Consider the following 9,609-nt stretch of genomic DNA (forward strand, 5'->3'; position numbering starts at 1 on the left):
TGACCTTTGTGGTTCTGGTTCAGGGTGTGATCATCAGACAGCACTGGAGGGAAGATGCCAACCCAGAATTAAACTGGAGACAGATGTTTAGGTTCAGGGGACATGACCTCTGACCCTGACACACACACACAAAAAAAAACATGAATAAGAGAAGAAGAATCTGAGACTTGGAAGTGTCCAATGACCAATCAGTGGGTCCAGTTTGATCCAGATCTGCATCCTTCGGGGTGAACTGTGCCACATCTCCTATAGACTTTATTCTGAAAATCAATAAATGTGTTAAAATCTGTTTGAGCTGTTACTCAACACAGGAAGTGGAGACGCCAGGTGGTCAGACATGTTCCACCTGAATGTGGAAAGTGGGCAGGGCCGAAGCTATAAGAGCTGTTGCTGCTGAGTCAGCGTCAGCTCAGTGTCAAGAAACTGCCAGAAGACATTCTGCTGTCTTTGTCTCCAACAGACGACGTCCTACACTGATGGAGCTGGACAGTAAGTTTCACCATGTTCATGTCTTTGACTCAAGTGTTTATTTAACTGTCAGACTGAAGGTCTAGTGGTGGACCTGGAGTCCAGGTACAGGTACAGTTCCTGTCTCCCTGTCTCCACCTCTGGCTGACATTTGGCCTGGTGCTGGTATGGCGTCTTTGAGCAGCAGCTAATGGTGAACGTGGTTGTGACTCAGTGTTGTTTCCTCCCGTCAGTCCTTGAGCGTGTGGATTTCCACACCATGGCCAATAACAGCAAACATCACACCAGTGACATCGCAGGGAATCAGCTGATTGTCAGGCGAGGCCAACCTTTCACCTTGACGCTTCATCTGATGCTGCCTCTGAACCCCGACCTTCATTCGCTCATCATGGTGGCAGAGACAGGTCAGTTATACCTTCAGGACCTCATCAACTAACCTTTTACCTTTTATTCCATTTCTAATTGAATGTGTTTAAATTGAGATAAACAGTCATTACCCACAATTCAGTAGGAGGTCTGAGATTAATCCACAATGAAGTGGGTCAGACTGATCCTAGGCCAAATCCTACTCCTGGTCCTGATCCGGATCTTTCCTCTGCAGGTGAGTTTCCATCTGAGGACCAAGGGACCAAGTCCTCCTTTGCAATCCAAAACTTTGCCACGCAGCGGTCAGCAACTTTGAAGGCGCAGTGGAGGGCGGAACCTCAGAGCAACTCCACCCCCCTGACTGTGGCCATCTTTCCCCCGGCCAACACCCCCATCGGAGAATACAGGCTGTCAGTCCAACACGGGGACAAGGAGACTCTGCTGGGGACACTGGTGGTCCTTTTCAACCCCTGGTGTCCTGGTGGGTCCTTCATCATTAACACTAATATGAATATTCATGAGATGAATGTCCTAATCAGATCAATGTGAATCTGCCTCCAGACGACGCCGTGTTTCTGCCGGATGAGAGTGAACGACAGGAGTTTGTCATGAACGAACAGGGAACCATCTACAGGGGAAGTGGAAACTACATTACCTCCAGCAGCTGGGACCTCGCACAGGTTTCCTGTTCTGCTTCTCGTTTCTGTCCCCAAGTCGAGCCGATCCTGGTTCGGTGGACACATTTTCATTTCATGCTGCAAATCTCAGCTTTAAAGGAATAATTTGAATTTAACTCTGACACCAGTTTCTGTCACTGCGTCCTTGTCCTCATCCAGTTTGAGGACGACATGGTGGAGATCTGTCTGAAGATTCTAAACATGAGCCACAAACACATGGAGGACCCGGCTGAAGATGTGTCTGCTCGCTGTGACCCTGTCTACGTGGGCCGCGTGGTCAGCGCCATGGTAGGACCTGGGTTCGAGCCGAATCAGATTCAGATTCAGGACTTAGATTTGACTCACTGCCAAAAGGGAGGATCTTATTAGCTTGAGGCCACCAAGGATCTTCAGGAGCAGTGAGTCAGTCCAGACCACCATGGTCCAGCAGTGAGTCTGTCCCATAGACCCCCACATAAAATGTCCAATATGTTTCCAGTCTGGAACTAAAACTGTTCTGTCTCTGTCTCATTTTTGGAGGAACTTAAGAGTTTGGGGGTGGAGCATAAAAAACCTGTGGTGATGTCACAGAGGCAGCGTCCATTTTTAGATTTATGATGCTAACATAATGCTACGAAACTACAGAAGGTGAAAATGTTAAATCAAATACCTGCTTAGCATGTTAGCGTGTTAACTTCTGGCTACAACAAAGTTAGTTGATGGGTCACAGCTTCTCAGCTCACTCTTCAGGTTATTTGCCTGTCCGACTCACCTGTTTCTTCTCAGATCAACTCTGATGATGACCATGGCATCTTGGTGGGAAAATGGGCCGGCTCCTTCTGGGGCGGTGTCTCACCCCATCACTGGAATGGCAGCCACGCCATTCTGAGAAAATGGTACGATACACACTGTTTCCCGGTCCGGTATGGCCAGTGCTGGGTGTTCGCCGGTGTGATGTGTTCAGGTAACAGCTGACTCTTCAGCTTCTTTTTTCTTCATTTATTCATGTTCTCCAAACACAGCTCCGAACTGTGATGAAAAGGTTTAAAATCAGGAGAGAGAGCATCAGGTCCTCTCTCCTAATTGGCTGACAGACCTGTTCCTGGAGCTCCAGAGAGAAGCCTGAGAGGAGATCTAAAACTACTGAGTTGGTTTTGATTACTCAAACCACAATATATCTTGTTATGGATATCAATCCTTCAAAACAAAAGACAAAAGAAGTAAAAATATGGACCTTTAATTGATTTCTGGCTGCAGCTTTAACAAACTGCTTTGCTCCTCCTGTCTCCACTGTCTTAAAACTTTTAGCTTGATTGGTTGAAAGTACATTTTCTGCCAATGTAATCAAAAAGATTAAAATGATGCTGTTTCCTTCAACTTCAGAATAAAACAAGTTTTCACCTTACATGAAATCATCATATGACTCACCATGTGAACATTGGTCACATGACGCTGATTGCATGCTTCCTCAGGAGAACAAACAGCGATCAGTGAGTTCAGCCTGATCATCATGTATTTGACTGTTTGCAGTGTTGCGTCTGCTCGGGATTCCCTGTCGCATCATCACCAACTACCTGTCAGCTCATGACACCAACAAGAACCTGCTGATTGATGTTTACCACACCGACTACGGAGTCTGGCCAATACCGTCTAAGGACAGTGTCTGGTAAGAAATTTCTTTAAGCCTCTGAGAAATTAATAATTCAGGACTTTGTGTCTCCAGGTCTTCATAAATTCAGAATCAGCTCAACCTCATCTGATTCTGTCTGATCAGTTCAGACTCTGAATGTTTCCTTCTTTTCCAAAGAAAAGTTCCTCTCATGTGTTTGGGTCATTTCTATCTTAATCTGATCAGCAGTTCTGCTCATTAATGATGAAAAATCAGCTCTAAATATCTGATTGTCTTTATTCTGTCAAAACAATAAACTCAGTTTATCACTGAAGTCAGTTTCAGATGGGACAGATCAGACTGTTAGAAAGAGCTGGCTCTTCAATTTAAGGAGGAAAAACAGGAAGAATCATCATATTCAGAGAGTCTGAACTGTGTGTCTGTGTTGTAGGAACTACCATGTGTGGGTTGAAGGCTGGATGAGACGTCTGGATCTGGCAGACAATGGAAAATACGACGGCTGGCAAGTTCTGGATCCGACACCTCAGGAGAAGAGCGATGGTACAGCTGACCTCTGACCTCTGACCTGCAGCTTGAGCTCCTTCAACTCTTTTCTTTTTGATGTTTCAGTTATAATTTGTTAGGGGAGAATGAACTACCTTCTTAAAATCAACACATTATTTCCTATTTTGTGTCTGTGTGACGACTCGGTATTGGCCGGAAGGTGTTTATTGTTGTGGTCCCGCCCCAGTCTCCGCCATCCTGAACGGAGACACTCATATCAAATACGATGTCCCGTTTGTCTTTGCCGAGGTCAACGCCGACTGCGTCGATTGGCTGGTCAGTGAGTTGATGACATCATCACATAATCTGCAGCTTTTCTGCATCCTTTTGTTCTGACGGCTATATGTTTGTCATTGTTTCAGGTCAAAGCAGATGGCTCAAAAGTGAAAATCTTCTCTGACACCAAGAGAGTGGGTCAGAACATCTCCACCAAATCTGTGGGCTCCACCAAAAGGCTGGACATCACGGACACCTACAAACACAGAGATGGTCGGTCCACCTGCTCCACCTATCACATACCTGAGCGGGGAGTAACTCACTACGAAAGTTCATTAATAAAAATCTGTCCTCACACAGGATCGGAGAAGGAAAGGACTGTCTTTGAATCTGCCATCAGCAACAAATCCACAGACCGGGAGGAAGAGGGCAAGGGCGGTATGGGGGAGGAGACAGAGGAGACAGAGGAGGAGACTACGGAAACAGGGGAGGAGACTGGGGAGACGGGGGAGGAGACAGAGGAGGATACTAAGGAGACAGGGGAGGAGACTGAGGAGACAGAGGAGGAGACTAAGGAGACAGGGGAGGAGACTGAGAAGGAGAGCCGGGGAGGAGAAGATGTAAACCCTCCACGGCTGCCGGTGTCGATGCAATTTGAGGAGGTACGTCCAGCTGGTCAAACTTTGTGCAGGACAATAACGTCCTGGACCGGGTCAGACTGACCTGTGACATCACAGGTTGGTGTATGACCTAGATGTTTTCTACTCAGCTGTTCACGCCATTGAACGGTCAGGACCTGAGTTTGAAGCTGCTGCTGCGCAGCAAGAGCGCCATCTCCAGGCTGCTGTCCATCAGCATCAGCATCCAGGCCATGAGGTACCACGGCTCACCAGCTGCCACCATCCAGACTGAGACCAGGGAGGAGACACTGCAGCCAGGGACAGGTGAGTCCACCTCTAGACGAACACCAGCTGTTCAAAGGCCTGGTCTTTAACTCCTCCCCCTCGTGTCCTGCAGAGCTGGTGGTCCCTGTCCTGGTCCCGTTCTTGGCCTATCACAAACACATGGTGCAGAGCGAGAGCATAAAGGTGTCGGCTGTGGTCACCGACAGGCTGAGCCCTACCCACGTCTATCTGGCTGAGGATGATATTGTGTTGCTGGACCCTCCCATGTCCCTCAGCGTCAGTAAAAAGCATGTCGTATAACGGCATGCTCTTCTCTCACATTTCCTCCATAGAACCCTTATCTGGTCAGAGCTGCTGTTGGTTAGAGCTGGCTAGACCTTTATTCTGAAATTAATTCAACCTCTGATGTTGCAAGGTGGACAAACCAACCACCTTCCATTTCATAACAACAGGCATCAGCGTTGCCTGATTTATTTAACTCTGAAAACAAAAAAACTAAATCAACTCTTCACTTTTATGTTTTTATATGAAAACAAAACCAGCTGAACCCAAAGTGAAAGTACAGACCTATCAGATTAATGCGACTCAAGTTCCTAGACTTTATAGGATTTTTTCTTCTTCTTTTCCTGTTCTGTGTTTATTATTTCTGTGTGTTAGTGCGTCATAGATGTAAAAATGTAAAAGGTTGTGTGTTTAGGTGTTTGTTGCTTTTTGCCTTTTGGAGGTTTCTCCTGATGCATCATGGGTAGTGTTGTCAGCAGCTCAGTGTGTTTGTGTGTTCAGATTTCCGGTCCGATCCAGCTTAACCACTGGGCCATGGCCGAGCTCGTCTTCACAAACCCGATCAATGAGACCCTGAAGAACTGCAGCATAACGTTGACAGGAAGTGGTCTACTGAAGAAGCAGGTGGAGAGCAGGTGAGTGTGTGTGTGTGTGCCTAATTATGAGTCTAGAGACACAAAAGAAGTCCCTCTTCCTCATGTCAACACAGAACAAAAATAAACAAACAAAGCACACACAGATCGGATGTTTAAGGTGATTCTGTTCCCACAGTGTTCCTGACCTGCAGCCCAACAGACGGACACGGATCCAGTACTTCTTCATTCCCTACAAGACTGGACTGAAGACTCTGATAGCTGACTTTGACTGTTCCGCCTTCAGGGATGTGAAGACCAGCATCTCAGTCAATGTCACATCCTGAGTCCAGAATCCTTATAATGTCTTCATCATGTACTCGGGACAAAAATGGTCGAAGAAATCTTAATCAGGATCACTAATCTGTTTGACAACAGTCTTTGCACTGCACTTTGAACTTTGACCAGAACGACACAGACTTTATATTTGTGGATCAGACCGACGGAGGTCCCACTCCTGTTGAATCTTAGGTTACCCACAATATAAACACTGGAGGTTAGAAGCTCGAGCAGGTCCAGAGGATACGGTCCTCATAGCGCCTCCTGGCGGTTAACTGGGTAACAGACCAGGCTGTTTCCTGCTAAATCTGATTTATGGTTTGAATGGCTTGCTGTCTGGCATAAACAGCAGAGAGAGCTTTATTTTGACTTTGTTGTTGTGTGATGATGTAATGTGATCCAGTTTGTTTGATTAAATAATAAAATGGCGTTTTCGGCTCACAAACTGGAAGTCAGCTCACTGTCTGAACTTTGAAACAACGCGAGATTTGCTCCAAACGCCGTTCAGCCTGGATGCTCTGGAAACGTCACGTCTGCTGATGCCTTCACGGCCGTGGGATATAACAGCGTTCCCTGTAAAGCTACCGCACTCACAGCGTTCAGATTTAGTGACTGTGGTTATATTAGTTTAAATAATCTCTTTAATTTATTTAATATGATATCTAGCAGTATTATTGTAATAATAGGCATATTTTATTTATTTATTTATTTATTTATTTACAAAAATACAGTTTAAAAACAGGATATCCGGTTTGCCGTGTGTGGTTCGTGTCACGTTGTACTACATTTTCTGCGGGTCCTGAATGGAGCATAATAACGTGACACCGGTACGGCTGCTCTGAGCGGCCTCCCCGGTAAAAGCAGCTACGGACCGGACCGGACCACCGGAGGTGACACGGTGACTGGCGGACACTCACGGCTTCGGGAGCCGGTACTTTTCTGACGTTTCTGCAGCCGAGCCGTGACGTCAGAGCAAGCAGCGGGTCAGCAGTTCAGCCTGTTCGACTGCTGCTAAATTAGCTTAGCCAGAAACACCGTCCAAATGAGTCCAAAATTAGCACAACTTACTCAGCGAGTTAGCTCAGCTAAAAATCGAACAGAGAGAGAAATTTGCACTTTAAATACGGACTACAGCACAGAGAAACCGGCCCAGGTCTGTCTGTCATCCATAGTCCGTCCGGAAACCGATTGTTAGCAGCTAAGCTAACAGGCTAACAGCCAGCCAAGCTTTAGCTTGGCTAATGTTCACACAGTTCTAGGACTGACAGTCCAGGACTGACATTAAAGGATGTAAAGCTGAAATAACGTTCATTATTATCTAAGAATGTTGTAACGTAATTTATTTGTAGTAACTTAATTAGGAATGGTTATTTTATTTATATATGTGTGTGTGTGTATATAGTCTTTCCCTTACCGTCTCCAAGACAGAAACATCGGAGTCAGATGTTGACTCAGTTTCCTCATTTCAGATAAATAGTAGAGATGCCTCAGAAACAGAAACAGAAACCCAAGTCCTGGACTGAGCTGAAGCAAACAGGGAACGACTGTTTCAAGACGGGTCAGTATGGCGAGGCCACTAGTCGGTACAGCCAGGCTATCAAAGAACTGGAGAAGTGCAGTAAGTATCAACCTAGACCTGTTTTGAGTAACCTGAGAGACTCCTGTAAGACACCTGTCTGCTAAAACTTTTATCTAACAGACCATATCTAGACGCAGGTCTAGACCTGCTCTCTGTTCGATACTACCCTCTTTCAGGACTTTGATTTCCTGTGCAGGTAAACATAGTCTGGAAGAATTGGGCATCCTATACTCAAACCGTGCGGCTGCCTACTTGAAGGATGGAAACTGTGCAGAGTGTGTGAGAGACTGTAACAAGTAAGTGTTGAACTGGCTTACTGGCCTGTTGGACTAATGATCTGAATCCATTGTGTCATCTGACCTGATCTGGTCTTGTGTCAGGTCTCTGGAGCTGTATCCTTTCAATGTTAAGTCTCTGCTGCGTCGTGCTGCAGCTCATGAGGCTCTGGAACGTTACAGACAGGCCTATGTGGACTACAAGACCGCCCTGCAGATCGACTGCAACATCGCCGCTGCTCATGACGGCACCAACAGGTACCTGATCTGTGAGGCTCAGAGACTGAGAGCTCTCAGATCCAACCGTAGAGAAACGAGAAGCTGAATCCTCAAATCCACTATTATAACTAACATGAGTATGAGTCTGTAATCCTTGGACTTCCTGTCTTATGTTGAAAAACATCATATTGGATTTAAAATTTTCCTAAAAAACAAGCTGCCGGCTGTTGTTGAGGTGATGACATCACAAAGGAAGTTGTCTCTCTGAGGGTATGATTTGTTTCTTAGGATGACAAAGGCGCTCACCGAGGCTGATGGACCGTCGTGGCGAGAGAAGCTCCCGCTCATTCCTACAGTGCCCCTGTCCGTCAGAAAGAAACTTACCCAGCAAAAAGCACAAGCCCCACCCCCACAACACAACAATGCCAGGCAGACACAAAAACCTGGTGAGGACCGTGAAGCTTTAAATGTTTGTCTGTTCATGTTTCCACCACTCTGATTTGTCTTCCCATGATCCTTTGTGCCCTCAGCTCCTAGTGAGGGAGAGGTGAAGAGAGGTCACGCCCTGAAGGAGGAGGGAAATGCTTTGGTGAAAAAGGGCGAGCATCAGAAAGCCATCGAGAAATACAATCAGAGCCTCCAATTCAACCCCAGTGAGGTCACCACCTACACCAACCGGTCGGTCAGCCAATCATAGCACAAGGTTTCACCTTTCAGACCAACCAGAATCATTGATATCGATTATTGAACCCTCTCCCCTCTCCCCCAGGGCTCTGTGCTTCCTGTCAGTGAAACGTTTCTCAGACGCCATCAGAGACTGCGACGTCGCTCTGAAGATTGACAGCACAAACATCAAGGCTCTTTACAGGAGAGCTCAGGCCCAAAAGGAACTGCAGGTCAGTCCAGACCACCACAGACCACCAGGGACCACTTTAATTCAACTGCTCAGATCCCCAAGAGATCAACCAATGATGAGTAGACTGGACCCATCTCAACTGCAACCTTTGTCCTCAGGAGGTGGATGCCTGCGTGGACGACCTGAACCGCCTTCTGAAGGTGGAGCCAAAGAACACAGCCGCACTGAAACTGCTGCAGGAAGTGCAGAACAAGAAGTGAGGTGGGGGTGAGGAGCCTGAGGGTGACAGGAAGTGACACACCTCAGACGCACTTCTGATTCCTGTCACAACAAAAAAAAACATAGGTGCTCTGATTGGTGGATGGAGGTGGGGCTGTGAGATGTTTGTTTTAGTTTGAAATGATTTACATATTATAAAGACATTAAAACTTTATCATCATATGACCTTCATCAGTGTCTCAGCATCACTGACGGCCATCTTTGATCAACTTCTGAGATTCTTAACCTAGAAGAATCTCTAGTCCGAGTCCGTGAACTCTACCACACTGTGTAGTCTGGAACCTGACATTGAGTCTGTGTTGAAAAGTAGTTGTGTGACAACCAGGGTTCTAAATCAACACCCGCCAACCTGCCCAATGTGGGCTAAAATTCATTTTGGCAGGTGTTGATAAAAACTTACTAGCCAGTTTGACCGGTGATGCAT

General features: G+C 46.5%; 2 protein-coding genes across 3 annotated transcripts; both read left to right on the top strand.

Annotated features, from left to right (window-relative positions):
• The first annotated feature begins 376 nt into the window (after positions 1-376).
• Positions 377-6,416, top strand: tgm8 (transglutaminase 8). 2 transcript variants are annotated; one of them, XM_029502751.1, is made up of 15 exons: positions 377-489; positions 702-872; positions 1,070-1,315; positions 1,396-1,514; positions 1,671-1,799; positions 2,277-2,454; positions 3,021-3,156; positions 3,551-3,660; positions 3,824-3,939; positions 4,026-4,152; positions 4,240-4,541; positions 4,649-4,823; positions 4,897-5,060; positions 5,568-5,701; positions 5,838-6,416. In XM_029502751.1, the coding sequence occupies exons 1-15, from the start codon at positions 477-479 to the stop codon at positions 5,983-5,985; spliced, it is 2,268 nt and encodes a 755-aa protein (XP_029358611.1). In that variant the 5' UTR covers positions 377-476; the 3' UTR covers positions 5,986-6,416. The 2 variants fall into 2 exon arrangements, with proteins under 2 accessions (XP_029358611.1, XP_029358612.1); XM_029502752.1 differs by having other exon boundaries at positions 4,897-5,050; positions 5,546-5,701.
• Positions 6,417-6,764: 348 nt separating this feature from the next.
• tomm34 (translocase of outer mitochondrial membrane 34) lies at positions 6,765-9,356 on the top strand. Its single transcript, XM_029502753.1, has 8 exons — positions 6,765-6,960; positions 7,447-7,595; positions 7,753-7,852; positions 7,937-8,089; positions 8,339-8,496; positions 8,581-8,728; positions 8,820-8,946; positions 9,065-9,356. Exons 2-8 carry the CDS (start codon positions 7,460-7,462, stop codon positions 9,164-9,166), a joined length of 924 nt encoding a protein of 307 aa, XP_029358613.1. The 5' UTR covers positions 6,765-6,960; positions 7,447-7,459; the 3' UTR covers positions 9,167-9,356.
• The last annotated feature ends 253 nt before the right edge of the window (positions 9,357-9,609 follow it).

The sequence above is a fragment of the Echeneis naucrates genome, chromosome 5 (genome assembly GCF_900963305.1).
Source record: "Echeneis naucrates chromosome 5, fEcheNa1.1, whole genome shotgun sequence".
NCBI lineage: Eukaryota > Metazoa > Chordata > Actinopteri > Carangiformes > Echeneidae > Echeneis > Echeneis naucrates.